The sequence below is a fragment of the Pseudonaja textilis genome, chromosome 2 (genome assembly GCF_049901715.1).
Source record: "Pseudonaja textilis isolate UNSWEBS1 chromosome 2, rPseTex1.2, whole genome shotgun sequence".
In the NCBI taxonomy this organism is placed as follows: domain Eukaryota; kingdom Metazoa; phylum Chordata; class Lepidosauria; order Squamata; family Elapidae; genus Pseudonaja; species Pseudonaja textilis.
Genome location: NC_141991.1, coordinates 104,212,222 through 104,231,435, shown reverse-complemented (window position 1 = coordinate 104,231,435; position 19,214 = coordinate 104,212,222). Strand labels below are relative to the sequence as shown.

General features: G+C 36.0%; 1 protein-coding gene across 2 annotated transcripts in view; it reads right to left on the bottom strand.

Moving 5' to 3' along the window:
* The window catches only part of GAS7 (growth arrest specific 7), a 151,750-nt gene that overhangs the window by 64,082 nt on the left and 68,454 nt on the right, over positions 1–19,214 (bottom strand). Inside the window, exons 1-2 of one of the 2 annotated variants that reach the window (XM_087922967.1) lie at positions 12,976–13,149; positions 12,688–12,808 (exon numbers count right to left, since the gene is read on the bottom strand). In XM_087922967.1, the coding sequence (XP_087779093.1) occupies positions 12,688–12,808; positions 12,976–13,146 (292 nt within the window). In that variant the 5' untranslated portion in view covers positions 13,147–13,149. Of the gene's footprint in view, positions 1–12,687; positions 12,809–12,975; positions 13,150–19,214 lie in introns of those variants that run through there. The other variant, XM_026702097.2, reaches the window with a different exon arrangement.

Genomic DNA, 19,214 nt, shown 5'->3' with positions numbered 1-19,214 from the left:
ATTTTATAAAATTTGGGATCTATTTTATCAATGGTTAGACAATAAAACATGGTAATGAAATATGTAGATTCTTAGAAAATAATCAATATATAAAGATGTATTTTTTATTATATCTACAAAATGATTGTAGGATAGATTTGAGATGATAATATGAATTGTCATAAAACAAATTAAGTAAAATATGGATTATTTTGTAAAACATGAATGAATAAAAGTATAGTCAAATGATTGATTAACAATGATATTAATATACTTAATATTTGTAATATTTGATTGAAAATATGAGAATATATACAATGTAATTGTAATTGAAGACTACGAAATGGAAGCACAAAAAGGCCTGGTCAATTGGAATAGAGACCTTGCTTATTTTGAAATGAGACAGAACAGATAGACTGAACAACACCAGTTCGAAATTTAGAAATGAAAATAAAATGAACATTTAGCAACCAGAATAAAAGGCTACAGTACTTTGTGGGGGTAGAAGAGCTTCAGTTGTGGTATTCAGAAGACAGTTAAGGAAAGCTTGAATGCAAATCATCCAATCATTTTTGATTCAACAAATTGAGCATGGGATCAATTACTTCCTCAAGTCACATGCATAGCATATCAACTCTAAGAATAATAGATGCTTAATGAACAGCATGAAAACTGTGTGCCATCCCAGTTGTTTGAGATGAACAAAAGGAAGGCATTCAATACACCAGACCTCAGAATAGCAAAATAAAACACTCTTGGGATTGACAAAAAACATTTTTTTTTTGTTAGAGACAGAATGAATGTATTTTCTGAAGGATTTATCCCTCAACCATATAGTGCACGGATCACAGCTGTATTACATCAATAACAACTACAGGAAAGTCCTCCAATGCAGAAAAATACCTTCCAGCTGAATACACCACCCACACTATAAAAAACTCTAGCCAGCTTCCTAACATATTGGTCATAAGAACACTTTAACCACTTCCATTCCTTTACTAGTGGACCATGGAAGAAGGAAGCTGAATCAAATATAGTTTCAGCAAGGTTGAGAACTAAATCAACTCAACCTTGAATCAGACAATTGTTTGTTGTACTTTAATTAACTATTGTATTAACTTCCTTAACAACTTGTAGTAGCATACAAAGACATAGGCTATCTGGAGGAGACATCAGAGATTATCATTTCCAAATATACAAACAATGAATTATTTATCCACCTTAGCTTTAATCTGAAATTTCATGAATTCAAACAGCTCTCAATGGATGGATGGACTATGGAAATCTCAACAAGAGGAAACAAGCAAGTCAACTCTTGCTGCCTTTGTTGCCTTTATTTATTCTTTAGGATGGAAGATGAAAGTGTTACATAGCTGCGAGATGATGGAAGATCTGGTGAGTTAGCAGTCACAGCTATTATCATGCACCCCTACTGTATTTTCCACAGGCATTAAACAATAGTTTTCAGTTCTGATCTTGACAGCTGCCCAAATTATAGCTCAGTGAGTTAGATATAAGCAATCTATAGTCTGAGGACATTTTGGCTAGAATTTCAAGGGCAGGAAAGATAATATAGTCTTACCATTTTACTTTTTTTACAGCTGTCTGTTTTGAAATGATGACATGCTTTTCATGCTGCAATAGCTGCACTTGCTATTCTCCCCTGAAAACACATTTCCCACAACATTACTACCACAACAAACAATCATTTGGAGAGTTCCACTGAAAGATTATGGTCAACACCCATTTTTTTCAAAGAATCATGTCAGTATGTATACACAAGAAAGAACATCTTTGGCCAACAGTTCCCATGAGTAGTAGCACTACTCAGCGTGTGAGTTTTCACTGACCCCCAATGTTCTGCTTCATCCAGTGCTGAAAACATGTTCAATTGTTCCTCCTTTTTCTCCACCTATGAAATGAGTGAAAGTGGAGTAGGGAAGGCCTGATCTACTACTCAGCCATAACAAGCCAATTTGATATTTAGAGTCTGAGTCCTACGAAATCAATCATCAGATACTTCAGCTTGACAAAACACATTTACTGCTGCACTGAAAAAGGTTACTAGCTTTAAACTGTTTTCCAGGATCCTACTTCCATTATCAACAGATGGCATGCTTCATGCTCTACGATGTCTTATTTATTAGATTTATTTATATCAATAGAATCTTTGCAGTTAACAAAACCAATACAATACATACAAGTATAGTAGGTCCATGGTACAAAACAAAATGTAAAAATAATAAATCAATGTCTTAAAAGTGAAGCAATAATAAAAGTAGATTGCATCACTTCATTTTCCACGGGTTCTCTGAAACATTTTGAGTTTTTAAAAGCTTATGGAAAAACACAGGTGTCAATCTCAGCTTTTGAGGCCTAATGCATTTCCACTGAGAAGAAGCACTTGTAAGCCTCAGCCTTTTTCACTTTTGGAGATGGGAAATCACTAGCCAATTCTCTTGCAATAAATGGAATATATAGACTAGGTCTACTTTGTAATGCGTACCTTTTTACACAAGCATGCCTGCCACTTGTTGCAGTTTTCAGTAATTGCCTTAAATCAAAAGATACCTTTTTTCCTTTTCATGAAATGAACTGAGATTTTGCCCTGATGCTGAACAAAAGGTGTAATTGCTTCATGAATGTGGTTTTATATTAAAAATGGATAAATCTTTGACATGTAATACATAATTAACTTTACTAGTATAGACAGTTAACATTTATCTCCAATTTACACTGATGTGCTCAAAATTCTAAGTCACCAAGAATATTTTGACCCTTGGAACTGGGCTAGGACACATTCATTGATTTTTTTTGTCCATTAACTTTCCACTTTAAAGTCCATCTTAAGACATAATGAAAAGGATAGAAAAAACATATCGCTCAAGAAAGGTCTTTCTCTGCTTGAACTTACCTTGTTTCTCTTCAAAAATGGTTTATGTTGAAATAAGCTGACTTTAATCTTAGACATCAGCCCTGAACATTGGGTATTTAACTTCTGTCTCAGACAGGAAACTATCTCTATATTCATTCCTGCCATTGCATTACGTATGTTCTCTGTCAATCTTGATTTGCTCACAGAAGAATAATTTTCGCAATCTGACCAAGCCCAGAATTGTATAATTACTGAAATTCCAGCAAAGCAGATTTAAATTTGGAATCCACAAATTGGCACAAATGGGCACAATACAGATGTGGCTTGATTCACCAAAAAAAGGGGAGGGGGACCCACTGATAATGGCTGAGGAGTTACTTAAAGACAACACAATATCTATGTGACCCAAAATGACCCCCAGACAGAAATAACACAGGTGTGTGTGTGTGGGGGTGTCATATTGAAAACAAGTGCTTGGGGAACTATAGGATATATATCACAGTGAACTTGAGAATCTATCATGGCAAAAGCTAAGGGAAATAATACTTTTGAAATAATGTTACATAATGTGGAGATGCTTTTGTCAAAAAGAAAAGAAAAAAAAAGAAATTTCATTTTATTTTTCCTCTCCCTGTATTAGATGGTCTAAGAGGTGTGGGACGGAGAGCAGAAAATATTGTCCACAAATATAAACATAGATACGTGTATGTACGGTTTCCAAAGACAAATTCCCTGATACTCAATAATATAATTATGGGATAAATGGTGTTTGATTCTCAGAAATGAGTGTCCCAGCTTCTTCCACTTTGGAGAATGAATTTATTTAATAATTCCCTTAACCATGATTCCCTTAACCATATGACTTGTACTTACAACTGCCTGATTCACTTAGCAACCAGTATAAAAACCAGGTCCAGACATATGAGTGCCTCTTAGGAATGCCACAACTTACAACTGAAATTCCAGTCCCAAATATGGTCATAATTCGAGAATTACCTGTCTTAGAAACAAAAGCATGCTGGTAGTAGTTTCAATGCACTTGTAATATAAGGGAATGTAGAAGGAAATTAGATGTTGTTTGGAAACATGTTAGAGAAATATTTCAATACACTCCATCCCTTTAAATTTATATCATATGTCAAAGAGAGAGAATCTAGTTTGGACCTCACTGCCAAGTTTGAAATAACCTTGGATTAAGAAGAACAGAAAAGGAACATTAGATTATTTCCTTTTTCAATCCTTTAAACACCCATGACATACTGTGAGGAACAGATCTAGCATTCTAGCCCTTTGCCAAAAAAAGTAATTTTTTCCTTTCAGTGCCTTAGCAAAGAACCAGAAGTCACTGAAAACACCCCACAACAGCAGTAGACCAAGAACATGAATCAAACTCCCACCAGCAGCAAAGTATATTTTGTGACGGGAGACGCAAGGAACTAACTCTTTGAAAGAACTTGAAAGTCTCTGAAACTCTTCCTGTGTGACTTTGTTTGAAAAATGGGACACACTCCAGTGCAGCAACATCCATGTAGTATTTCCCCACAGGGACAAATATTATGGTACAGCCTTGGTTGAATGTGCTGAATATGAAAATGTCTCTTTCAGAAACTTCATCTTCTCCCAAAAGTTACAGCCTGGTTTTTAACAAGGATTCTTTCTTGAGAACATTCTGTACCTTTGCAAGCCTTGCCCCAGCTCAACTTAGAGTGCTGCAGTGGTGGGATTCTTTTTTTTTTACTACTGGTTCTGTGGCTTGGTGGGTGTGGCAGAAGAGGGATACTGTAAAATCTCCAGTCAGAGGTGGTATTTGCCAGTCCTCTGAACTACTCAAAATTTCCACTACCAGTTCTCCAGAACTGGTCAGAACCTGCTGAATACCACCTCTGGAGTGCTGATACAACTTTATGAAAACCTGGAATTAACAACACACTCTGAGGTTCTCCTCTTGAAGCAGCTCTCAGTAGACCCCAGATAAGAGTTAGACTATGGTAGTACCAAAACAATTCACTTGTCACTGACTCCAAAATAGTGTAGAGAACCGCACTTTTATTTTCCATCTTCAGCTGCTTATTCTAATCATATAGCAATGCTAATTATTGAGCTAAGTGCCCCCTGTATTTTCTATTGCATCAATTTTGGCTATTTTTTTTAAAAAAAGAACTTACTGTTTTTATATCATCCTTCTATAATTAGTGCTTAGTTTACTGTTATCAATAACTTAGTAAATCTGTCATCTGAGATGTACAGGTAGTCCTTGATTTGTGACTGGTTGCTTAGCAACTTTCAAAGTTGCCACCTGCACCACAGTCAAGGGATTACATTTTGGGTGCTCAGCAACCGGCCAACATTTACAGATGTTTCCAGAGTCCAACAATTAGGTGACCACAATTTCTGTTCTTTCCTTTACTGGAAATCCATGTTTATTTCCAGTTTCTGGCAAAAAAAAAAAAAAGCCTTTTGCCAACAATGGATTTGCTTAATGACCATGATGTTTACTTAACAACTAGTGCAAAAATGTTATAAAATTAGGTGCAGTCATGCAGTGACCTGCTTAACACTGCTGGCATGCCTTACAACCATAATTCAATTATGGTTGTAAGTCAAGGACTACCTATATTATCAAACAATTCAGTATTTATGTGTTTAGAATCAAACTCTAGAATATACAGGTTTTTCAAACCACACGGCATTCTGCCTTGCTGCCAGGCAGCAAAGGTTTCTACTTTCCAATTTTGCATGGAACTCCGGACACTATTTTAAAAGGCGCCATTCAAGATACATCAAAGCTTACAATTCAACTTCAAGCTTTATTTCCAACAATTCACACCTCAAATGAATAATATTTATCAAATCCATTTTCAATGCATCTATATTTTCAGCTGTTTGCAATTAAAAAGAATAAGATTGCTATTAAAAATTCCAAAAAGGTAATATTTTAATTATATATCAATGTGAACTCTAAATTAATTTTCAATATGCATACACTTAAAATTAAATCTCAAAAATTTATTATATTGGTCATGCTAAATGGGTGATAATTGTTGTATCTACATATCATTCCACCCACAATTTCTAGATCTCATTAAACATGGGGCCAAAAGATTTTGATGCAGTAAGAATTATGACAGAATAATTTTGCAATTTATGTTTGTTGTTATCCAGGTTTAATTTACAGCAATGTGTAGATTTCACTTAGAGCAGCTCATAACAGGGGAACAAAGTAATGCTCCCCAGAGAAAAAAAGATCTATATTTGTGCCAGCTAGGAAAACCAACTTCCTTTTTCTCTTTTAAAGCCTTAAAGGAAAAAAAAAAGTTCTCATTTATATATAATTTGTCTTTTCTTCCCTTTCCCCAGCCTCTGTATTTATGTTTCAACCAGTCAACGCAACTTTTAACCAATCTAGCATATTGAATGCCAGGCTCTGGCTAGGAATAACCCCCTAGAGCAAATACATTCCACGCTGACTCCAGACAAAGTCATGCTTAGTGTGTATTGATTTAAGTCCATGGGAAAAGTTAATCATCACTAAAGTCCCACTGGTTTTATTGGCTCTAACTTTAAGCATCACTTGGCCTGAATTCAACCTATTGTTTGTAATGCAGTGCTATTTAAAAAAAAAAAAAAGCGTATAGCACATTTTCCCCCCTCAGTCACAGGGCACTTTTTCTGGAGTAAAATTCATTGGACATTTGTTAATTTTAAAGTTCAAACCTCTAGAAAGTAAAGCTACATAAAATCTGTTGATTTTATTGATATTTCACTTTGCAATTTTGATCTTCTTTGTTCCTGACTAGAATGTCATCGTTAATTTGTAGTTGAAGTGCTATCCCTAACCAGAGTTGATAATCCAACAAAATCTGAAAAATGGTCTTATCTTAACAAGAATTTGGGGTGGGAGGGAGAGATAAGCTCCCCTCTGTATTTTCTCATGTTGCGGTCAAATATTTTATCCTCTTAAGGTTTCCTTCAAGAGATAAACCCACTCCCGTGACAGTGATTGCCTTTTAGGAATACAGAAAGAAAACTATTGTTCATGTTCTTTATCTACTGGTAGTCCTCGACTTATGATTAAAATTGGGGAATGCATTTTGAGCATTAAACAACGTGGAAATCAAGGAACTCATCATGTGACCAGATTCAATTTTACGAGCATTTTTACCATGTTGTTAAGCCAAACAGGCTTACCCTGGTGACTTTGCTTATCAGAAGTTGGCTGGGAGGGTAGAAAATTGTGATCCCGTAACCACAAAATGCTGCAGTTGGTTGTAAACATGATCACGTCTCTACGGAGTGGTGCAAGAGTTTCAATTTCAAGGACAGATCATTTTTCTCAGATGCCATTGTAATTCCAAACCATCATTAAATAAATAGCTCTCAATAAGGATGAACCTCTACTTCCATTTGAACCAAATTCAGACACGAATGAAGGCGAATATATGTGTCCCGGGATAATGTTGCAGGATCCATTCTGGGTCAGTCATGGGATGAGCGATTTTGTCTTCCGAGTTTTTGGATTCGTGCTGGAGCCCATCTTCAGGGGGCTTCTCTGCACCTAGAGAGAAGCTCCTTGAAGATGGGATCCAGCATGAGTCTAAAAGCTCAGAAGACAAAATATTTGGTCCTGGTAACCAACCTAGACTGGATCCTGCAAATTCAGATAGCTCTTTTTCCTGACAGTATATTCACCAGTTGTGGGATTCAAGTTTTTTTTTTACTACCAATTGTGGGCGTGGCTTGGTGGGTGTGGCAGGGGAAGGATACTGTGAAATCTCCAGTCAGAGGTGGTATTTGCCAGTTCTCCAAACTACTCAAAATTTCCGCTACCGGTTCTCCAGAACTGGTCAGAACATGCTGAATACCACCTCTGATATAAACCCAGGAAGGTCTTATGTTGGCTGCCACTATCTGATGTATGGAATCACGTGGCCCAGATTTTCTCCTCCTCAGACAAAAGCTGAGCGATTGTCTTTGTTTAGGTGGACAAGTGAAAGCCTATCTCACATCAATATTCTTTTGGTCCACGACAACTCTTTTTCATATCCCTACATCCCATTATTATTCCACATGAAATAATGTAATGATACTTTGAATTTATTGCCAAGATAACAGTATAATCTTTGCCCTTCACTTTTATCCCCAGTGAAGGTACTGCTCAGGGCAAGTATGTTTCTTATTAATGCCAGCCTTGCTATATTTCGTTTTAACATTTCACTGATTTGGATGACTAGAAAGGTATTTTAGGAAGGTTATATCCCATCTCTCCATGCACAAATGATGCTTCCATCTCTGAGACAGAAAACCAGAATTGTATAATAATGATTGTACAAGCTTTATGTTTAGAATGGGTTATACTAAGAAATACCTAATTTTCGACATCAAGTACACCCATTGAAAAGCGTATTTATTTTATTTTATTTAGTATCACATTTGGACCCTACAGAAGGAAGTAAAACCTAATAATCAGTAATGAAAGTGTTTTTCCTTTACCTTTGATGTGAAGTTTATATTTGCTTAGTATAGGAAGTGTTAGGTGTATAAAAGCTAACATTTCATATAATTCCATTTGATGAAAAGGAACATCTAAATATTTATATAGCAATAATTTATAACCTATAACCTATAACCTTCCCTATAATTCGAGACAAGATTAATCCGGTTGTTGAAAGCCCGAAATGAAATCTCAGAGACTTTCCTAGATACAGTTAAAGAGAGTCCACAAAGCAGAATTTTGATATAAAATGAGGATTAGGGATTTGTCTCATGTTAAAATAAAACATCTTGCTTATGTATGACACTTAATTTTGCAGAATGGAATCTGATTAAAGTACACAATAAAAATATATACTTCATAAAGAGGGAAAACCCAAAGAAGGATGTGTTAAAATTTTGACTGCACTGATGCAAAAGGAACTTGTAATTACCAAATATCCTTTATTCTATGGGATAGATGATATTTCAACAATACAACTATAATTGCAAAACATTCCAATGCCGCACTTTATTTATTTCAGGTCAACTGTTGAAACTGCTCCCCTTTTAAGTGGAAACTTCAGTACCTGGTTTGATTCTAACTTGTAGTCTTTAATGTCTAATGATAATTTACCCTCAAACTCTACATCCTCCTGATTTGTGCACTGTATTTTCTATGGTTGAAACTCAAGCCCTGCTTGAGAAATTTCTTTGTTATGGATGACATTAAATTGAAAATATAACTCCCATTTTTTGATTACGTTTCCTGTTTTTCCTCTTTAATTTTTTTTTCACTTCCTGACAGCATGGATGTAGTTTTATTTGCAATAATATGGAAGTGATTTCCCATGGTTTTATTTCATTTTTTCTTTCTTTCTAGTCTAGCCTGTAGTCCTGGGGTTTTCTAGTGGGCTCTTATTCAGCTCTGACCTGCTTAGCCTTTTCTAGAGGCTTTGAAAAAAAGAAGAGGGGGGGGAAAATAGAAGTAGTAATAGTAATATTACAAGTTGAAATAGAAAAATTAGTTCAATTCACACCAATTTTCAATGACAGAAGGAAAATAAAAATGAATACGTTGCATTATGACATGTGTATAATGTGAAATTGGATAAGGACCAGACTCATATATGTTACATGGTCTATTTTGTAGAATAGATATCTCCCACTTTTTTTTTTCTTCTGTTCAATTGTGTCCAATTCTCAGACACTGCCTGGGCAAGTCCCTGCAGTTTTGTTGGCAAGGTTTTTTAGAAATGTTTTGACATTGCCTTCTTTGTTGGGCTGAGACAAAGTGACTGAATGAAGTCACCCAGATGGTTTTGTAGCTAAAAGCGGGGTGGGGCCCAGAACTCATGCACTCATAGTTTCTAGTCTGATATCTTAAATGCTACACCAAGCTGGCTGTCTTTGCCATTTTATTTAACAGCAAAACTGTCCCACACATTAATAGCAGTGTGAAGAGATATGCAGAGGTTGTTCCTTTTCTGCAGTGTTATTTGGACTGGAAGACCCAGTATGATCACATGGTTTTTCAAGAGAGCTATAAATCTATGAAATTGTGAGATACTTCTGATGTTGAAAAATATAAAATCCATGTACTATCATTAATGTTGTATTTATCACAGGGAAGGCATGATAGGGCAGACCCAGCAAAATAGGAAGCATGTCCAAGGACTATGAGGTGAGCCAGGTGAGAGGTAAGCTCAAAGGATTCAGTGACGTGGGATGGGGAAATGACAGGCAGGTGGAGGCAATGTCCCTGTGGTCAATCATAAGGGAAGATGGATTGCCAAGCACCCAAAATGTGATCACATGACCACGGGGGCAATGCAACAGTCTTAACTTTGGTCCAGTTCATAAAGCCCTTCATTCAGTGTCGTCATAATTTCAAATGGTTGCTGAATGAATAACCACTTGTATACTGTACATATAGTGCAAAGCTCTTTTTTCCTACTCTCTATATAGCAACCATATATTTTTCCAAATCCATGTTGCTGTTTTGGAAATAAGTCTCCCCCTAAGCATGCACACCACTTTGCTATGCTGAAATCTAGGGAAAGAAGCATATGCTTTAACGATTCACAAGCACTGTTTCATATGTACTCCCTCATGTATAAAAGTTGTGCTGAAACGTTTTGCATGATCCTTCCTGCAATTTCTTCCATCACTTTGATGCGCTAATCCCTTCATTAATTTACATGCCTCACAGTGAACAGAATTTCTGTTTCTCCATTTTTTTGTAATGGGGAAGTGGTGAAATCTTTTAACTTTCCAAGGAAAAACAAAAACTGCTTCTGTGTCTGCAAAAGGCTAAGAGAGATGATTATAGATGAACTGTGAGCCCAAAGGGAAAAGAAAGAAAGGAATTAAAGGATTACAAAGTTTTTAAGCTCCGTCCATTATGGTGTAAAACTCTACGAAAACATTCCTAAATTCTTTTTAAACCAATTATTTCAAGCTCTTTTTCATTTGCTTAGAACTTCTGAACTAAAAGTTTGCTCTCCCCAGGAGTTACCCTCTCAAAAATGATTTATATTTTTTGTTTAAGAACATCCAAATTATTTGGTCACTTGAGAACTGAAAAGAAAATACATAAAATGTAAGCATTAAATATTTCCAGGTCTGACTCTAAACAGGAAACCGGTAAAATGTCACATAATTATGGCTGTTTTAGGTGCAGCAGGTTTAGCTAAGCTTGATTTATGCTGATTTTTTTCATAATTTCATAACTACTTGCATATTTACATGCATAGCAACCCAGAAAATGTTAACATGCAGTCCTTAGATATCCAAATGCAAGATACAAAACAAATAAAGTCTTCCTTGAATTGTGTTTGACTCCTGATGGCTGTATGGAGATGGCCAGTTAGTTTTCTTAGAAACTACATGGAAGTTGTTTGCCAGTGCCTTCTTTTGGAATCCTTTTTTTTTTTTTTTTTTGGATATCTCAGTCTTGGACCTCTTCACAGCGTTGCATTTAAGTTCTAAAGGGAATTGGTCCTGCTTAGCTTTTCAACCAAAGTTGGCTAGATGTCACCACCTGCTATGATGCAGAATGCAGGTAGTCGTCATACCCATTTATTTAGTGATTGCTCAAAGTTAGAGCTGGACTGATAAAAGTGATTAAGAACTTAACCTCGCAGCATCCTCTCAGTCATGTGATCAAAATTCAGACACTTCACAACTGGCTCCTTTTATGACAGTTCATTCTGGGGTTATGTGATTACCATTTTAGACCTTCCCAGCAAACATCCGACAAGTAAAGTTAATAAGGGAAGCAGGATTCACTTAACAACCACATGAGTCACTTAATAACTGCAGCGATTTGCAAGAATGGTTGTAAAATGGGGTGATTTCCTTAACAACCACCTTATTTAGCAGCAGAAATTCTGGTGCTAATTGTGGAAGTATGTTAAAGACTAGGTTAAGTCAGTAACTCATCCAAATATGATTCATTTTCTTGTTGAATTAACTTGTTAAAAATGTTAACAGCTATGAGTGCATAAATTCAATTATCATTTGCTGTGCAATTAAGATATTTGGGCTTTCAAGGATGAATGACAAATTTAAAAACGGGGGATAAATTCAAAATATGAGCCCATTTGGGGTAGGATGCTCCAATGAGGTCAGCTCTGTTCAAAATGGCTTTCCGTCTGGTTGCTTTGCTCATTCATTCTTATTGTCTACATTCAATTACTAATCCCCTTTAGTTTTGGGAGGAAACAAAGTAAGACATACAAAATTCACCAGTTTGAGAATGGAATATTTTGTAGAACTGCAGAGTGTACTGAATCTCTTCTGGTATGTACTACTCCTGCGGGCAATTTTTAAAAATTTCCAGAAGTAAATCCTCTGAATCAGAAGAGGTTCAGAATGTCCCAGACCTAGAGTTTTGCCAAAAAGCAGGCTTGTTTCCTAGTCAGGTACACAAGGGCAGCTCAAACAATTTCTGGTTTACTTCTGGAAACTAGTAAACTGACTGTTAGCATGGCATGGTCCAAGAGACATTTAGCACAAATCAAGATGGAAAATAGAACATTTTCAAAACATTCTGTCCCAAAATTGTACAGAGAATTCTGGTTGGAGAACAGAGGATATCACTTTCTTTGGCAAAAAAAGAGAGTTGAGATAAATGATTTTATTCTGGGAATAATATGAGAAGAGATTGGAAATCTAGAGAAAGGCAGATAATCAGGTTGTTTACAATGACCAGCCCAGGGAGCACAGTTATTTTATGGATTGTACAAGAAGGTGTTTGGCTACTCTTCATATTGTTAAGTTATGTTATCTCTACCTTTGATGTTAGAGGAAAGGAGGAGGGTTTTCCAAAAGAATAAAATTAGGATGTAAATGAAGCTTACCATTGGTGAAGGTGTTCACATAATATCTTCGCCCCTGAGGAGACATATAACTTTGCCAGCCAGGTGGAAGATGACCATTTTGAGAATCTTCTCCAACTTGAGCAATGACCTTCCTAGGTTTCTGTGAAAAGAATGACAGAAAAACCAAGATTTTTCAGAGGATCTTCAAAAGAATTTACAGAAAGGTTATAGAATGAAATTCAAATGTACCCTTAAATTTCCTGGGAACAGAATATAGCAGTTTGAATACTCAATACCTTTTAGATTTCAAACACCCCATTATCTTACCATCTGCAGCTTGGGAAATCTATTCAGGCCTTTCATAAAAGAAACATTCCAAGGGAACAGGGAAGATAATGGAATGTTGTGGAACCTGTATTGTAGCAATTCAACAATATTATTGCTTAAGTTGGTTGGGAAAGAAACATACTTCATGCCCTGCCTGAAAGGCAAATTCATATACTGTCTACGTTCATACTATCCTTATGCATCAACAATGTTGGTAAAATCCACCAACTGGATGAGTTTTAGCAACCAAATGCTGCCCCTATAAAACCATTCTGCAGAAGTCAAAGACCAATAAGGACAATAATATAAATATTTTGCTGGCAACATTAATCTAAACTGTTTGTTAAGTTAGATACAATGAAACTGGCTCACATCTTTCCAAATCAACCAAAACCATTGTTCAAGCATTCCTAAAACAACACTACAAGCACCATCTTGTAGATTCACAATTTAAAGCAAGTGAAGCTCAAGATCGTCACTTTGCTTCTATCCACCTAACATTTTAGGATTAGGACTCAAGGTCCTCACTGCATATTGCTGCATTCTCAAGGCATAATTTGTCATATATTGTCCAACAGAGATTTCTGCTGTGGTCATTGAAATATACAAACACTGAAATATAGATGGCAGATTTGAGAAAGGAAGAAGCAGAAAGTGATGGAAGAAGTAGGATGTGAAGCCAGTTGCACCAGAAGCAATTTGTGTTGGTAGCAAAGCATTTGATTAAGATAAGCATTTGATAAGATTATACCCAACTATATTCAGTCAACAGAAGAACTGATATAGCTGTTACGTCAATTACATCTCTTCCTGCAACTTCCTGAACAACCAAATCTGCTCTGCAGGTAGAGGTGGAAACAGTGGGATCGTCCAAGTCAGAAAGGTGCATAGATGCTGCATTAGAGAAGATAGCAAGGACAATGTGAAAATAACCATCTGTGTGACAAAAGAAAAAACACAATTAGGAGATCCAATATATACAAGTGGAACCAACAGCTTTTTTTCAGATCCACAATCATTCAGTGCCATTATTGCAATTATACAGTATAACTGCATACCATATCCGATCACAAGGGGACAAAGTGCTATGCGAAAGAAAGCAGCCTTATGGGTTCTCTTACCAGGCTGCGTGGAATAGGGTGGAGAAAACAAACCAATTAGACTTCCAGCTCATCATCTTACAACGTTCCTATGCAACTGCAGTGGAAGAAACAACAAGTTGCAAAGCAGAAACATGGCTGGGCATTGCTCCAAGTTGATTACAAGCAGCTGTGCATTAATAGATTTTGGCTGTGTCCATTACAGCTGGGAGACTTGGGGCCAGCTCTTCTCTGACTAGCTACAATACTACCCAAGCTCCAAGAGTGGGTTGGAGAGAAAGAAAGGCATAATACTAAGGCCCTTAAGTCTCATTATCACAGTAGCCTAACAGTATTACTCATTAGAATGGAATGTGCCGCACATGACTCAGTTCTGTTCTTATGCACAATACTGCTGTTCATTACCAGGTGTTCAGGACTCCATATAAGTCAGGCATTCATGAAAGATTCCACTAGGTCACCTCAACCATGTATATATTCCACTGTCTTAGGGCTTCCCTGGTGGAAGTAGGATCTCTTCTTTACCATAAGCAGAGCTGAGCTTTGGAATCTGAAATCCTGGCAATGATTTGGTTTCTTTACTTCAACTAGAATGTGCTAATGCTATATGTTCATGCTCCTTTCATAAATGAATTGGCAGAACTGAAGCAGTTAGAACAGGTATATGGGATGCTCTTGAATGAGCCACAATGAAGAATTTCAAGACTTTCCACCAGTGAGGATAGAGAGAAAGACAGATTAAAATTTAGATTTTAATAAAGTTCATTAGCTTCTGTTTTTATTTTACCTCTATGAATTGGTCTTCCTTAGTAATCTAAATCACTGCCTCTTCTAACTACCTCTAAGACATAATAAACTTTACAAGTAAAATATTTGGTCCATCCAGTTCAGCATTGCATACAGTACATTAACTAGCAATTGCTCCCCCAGGATACAATGGATGCATACCTTACATTCTGTGCTAAGGTCACTTCAACATTATTACTATTTTAATTTCTCTAAACCTCAGAAACATTTTGAAGGTGATCAGACTTCAGTGGAAAAAGCAGGCAGGCAATAATTAAGAAAAACAAGGGGAACTTGACAAAACAATTATCTGCTTATTTGCCTGAGCTACTGAAAGGGAGTTTCAAGCTCTCAAGCTACCATTTTCCTTTAAAGACCCAAAACTTGGGAGCTGGGAAGAAGGGTGAGAAAGAATTCTTTCATTTAAAAAGTTCCTTTCAAAGGAAGCCACTCTACCTCAAAGAAACAACCCAACCCAGTTTCATGGTGGTTTCAACTATACAAAACGGAGTCAAAAATGCTGTAAATCAGGTCAGCCGCATTCCAACTTTGCTGATATTGTGGGAATATACAGATCCAGGGGAGCCTGCAACCTGTCACAGAAGACCCTTGTGGAAATTCCATAACAAACTCTTCAGTTTTTACTTCAATGTGGCTGCTGGACACTCTTCCATGCACACAATACACACAGCATTGCTTTGGAAGACAGGATTTGTTTTCTCTTTCCCTAGCCAAATAGCAACAGAAAGGAAATATTGGCTGTTAGTCAGTATTTTTCCTTCCAAAGTAAAGGAAAAAGAAATGCATGGGTAGAGTGGAGGATGGGCACACAGGGAAGAGAGAGAGAGTGTGTAGATATAAATATATAGATATATATAAATGAAATTGTGATCCTACCTCCCTTCCATTTTTACAGAGAAACTCTAAACTTATGGACATTTAATTGGGTATTAAACCAAAAGCAAGGTTTTTAACTATTCAGTTCATTCAGATAGTTACTAGTCATTGGGTGAGAAACTTTATGTTGTAAGCAAGGTTTTTGGAAGATGTCATGCCAAAGTTATGTGAGTGCTCTAGCTGCCTCTTGTTTTCTACATATTTTCAACTGGTTTTAACTTCTGTAGCAATTTGGCACTGAGTTACTTGATGGAATACTTGTACCTTTAGGAACTGTTTGGGAATTTGCCTGTAGAGCTTATATATGCATTACACAAGGAGAAGCTTTTCATGTACAGACTTCTCCCTCGAGAAATGTACTTAGCATTGTTGTTGCTGTTGTTGTTACTATCATTAATGCCTAAAGATGTTTCTCTAAAGACTTATTTTTGGCTTAATTATTGTTCTTGATCTACTTTTGAATATTATCTGACTAATTTTAGGCTAATGCTTCACTATATTTTATACTGTTTCTCAGCTCTCAAGGATTATTATAAAGATTTGTGGCTATAGTTATTGTTTTGGTTGTTATTACAATTAATTACTATTAATTTTTAAATGAAGAGCTACTGTGACAGAACTCTTGTATTAAAATGTCTGTAATAAATATTCCCATAGAAATATTCCTCAAGATGATGGCGGAGCTGGCGTCGCGACGATACGGCATACGATCTTGGAGATCTGAGATCGCAGCCGATATCTTTGCTCCTGGATGGTCCAAGTGGATCTAAACCGTCCCAAAGAGATGGTGAATGTAAAGAGCGCAACCTGTCAATCCCAGGGATATCGCAACATCCCTGGTAGATCCAGGAGAAGCTCTTTTTACCAGCGGCAAAGAGGGAGCTTTAAAGCTGCTGAAGTTGGGACAGCTCCAAAACAAAAGAGAATGGAAAGAGAGAGTGTGCGGGTTTGGTGAGAACTTTTTCTTTATTTTAAGACTTGAAAGGAAACCCTAAGGGAAAGAAAGAATCTGTAAAAGTTTTGACAGAAGTGATTAAGCGGCGATTTTAAATAGGAATGTCAAAGTTTTTTGTTTTTTTTTCATTGCTGGATTTCCTACACATGATCTTATATTTTGAAACTGGACTGGTTTTTTTCTTCTTTTTATATATTCTTCTCTCCTTTTTGATTTTATAATATTTTAAGTCAGAGACTCCCTTTTAGTTATTTTTTTGAATATCTTTTTCTTTTAATTAATTCTTATTATATTTTGCTTGGAAAAGGAGGGGGAAAGTGAAAGCTAAAGAAACTTTGTAACACTGCCAACTAGAGGCTTGGAAATATTCTATTTTTCTTTCGACCAGACAAAGCTGAGAAAGAACTGAGAGCTTGTTTCAAGGATTTTGCCTGCTTGATAAAATAGAGGGAAGAGCACTGGAGAGTATTATTACGGGTGCTCTTCTGAGTTTCTATCAACAGCTGCAGTCTGGTGTTGAAGCTTAGGAAAAGAAAAGGTGGTAAGTCTTTGGAGAAGAGATAACAAGAGCCTTGGATAATCAAAGTGCAGTGGGCTCTTTTTATTCTTTTTGAGCTGTGCTACCCCTCCTCATCAGTTTACCTTTTTTTTGCAATAGGTATTTGGATTTTTGGCTCTCTGGAACTTGTCTTTTTTCTTCTTCTTGTATTTGGAAGTTAAACTTCTACGTCTGCTTTTTATTTTAAAGGAAAAGCTTTAGTATTAATGCTTCCCTTCCTTTTCTTTTTAAGGGAATAGCCTTTTTCTTCTCTTTCCCTTCCCGGTATTTTTGTCTTTCCATCTACATTCCATATTGGTGTTTTTTTTCCCTTTCCCTTTTTTTTTTTGGTTTATTTTTATGCATACTTTTATATTTGAGACCTCTTAATTGGATTATGGTGTTGAAGAACCTGAAGAATTTTTCCTTTCTTTTTTAGCCTTTTTCTTCACTTTTTCACCTTTTTTAGGATTTTACAAATTTGTGTTTGTGTGTGTGTGTGTGTGTGTTCATGGTGTGTTTATGGTCTTTTCCTTCATTTTTGAATTTTTACTGTCATCTAACCAACCGATTGGATTAAGGTATACAAGAACCTGAAGAAATTTTTTCTTCTTTTTCTACTATTATTACTATTTGGCTTCTCTTTTTTTACTATTTTCCTACTTTTTTCCTATTATTTTTATTTGGAACTGCAATTGGTTATTTTACAACTGGATTAAGGTCTAGAAGAACCTGAAGATTTTGAACTCCTCAAAATGAGTAGGAAATTAACAGCTCCTGGTTCTTCAATTCCACTTCTTCCACTCCACCATCTGGAGGACAATGTTCAATACAGACAATATTAAGACAAGAAAAAGAACAAGAAAAAGTGACCCTGCAGATGATTATGCAAGGAATTCAAAATATTCAAACAACATCAGAGAATATTGAAAAGAGAATAGAGAACATTGAACAAAGAACAGAAAACATTGAGCAAAGAACAGGGAAAACCGATGAAAAAGTGGAGAACATCCAACAAATGATGATGAAGTATGATGAGAGACTCCAAAAAATTGAAGAAGAAGATAAACAAAGAGACAAGAAGATTGGAGACATTGATAACAGATTAACTGTGGTTGAACAAGGTAAAAGTGATATGCTGAGATGGGAAATAGACAGATCAGAATTTTATCTTAGATTTCAAAACATAGAGGAAGAAAAAGGACAAAATCTAGCTGAGATAATGATAGAAATATTGGCTGAAGCTTTGGAAATAACTGAAGAGAAGTTGATGGATGGGATAGATGAGGTTTATCGAGTCTTCACAGGATATGCGATGAGAAATAGCTTACCAAAAGAAGTTCATATCAGATTTACAAAGAAAGCCATTGTAATGCAAATATTGCAAGTGGCAAGAGAGAAAACATTGAAATACAAAGATAAGGAGATTGTGATCTTGAAACAAGTACCCAGAAGAGTGAGAGAGATGAGAAGGGAATACTGATTCTTGACCAAATTATTACTTTAAAAAAGAGGTGAATTATAGATGGCTGATTCCAGAAGGTTTAATGTTTACATGGCAAGAACAGAGATATAGAATTGACTCAATTGAGAAAGCTGAATCATTTTACACAGAATTTTTCAGAGGGGAGGAAGAGGCAGAAAAAGAAATTTCACTAATTGAATTCCAAGAGGACTCCCAAATGATGACTGAAAAAGAAGAAGGTGCAGTAGGTGGAAAGAAGGAAGCCAAAGAACAATGTGAACCAAGATCCACAAGAGCTGTTAAATCTAATTACAAAATATAACCATGAAAGAGAAAAAATTGATTACAATTAATATAAATGGACTTAACTCAGCCGTTAAAAGAAGGAAAATCTTTCATAAATTAGAGAAATTAAATTTTGATATAATCTGCTTACAAGAAGTACATATTAAAAAAAACAATATGAACAATTGTTGATACAGCCAAAATTAGGGAAAA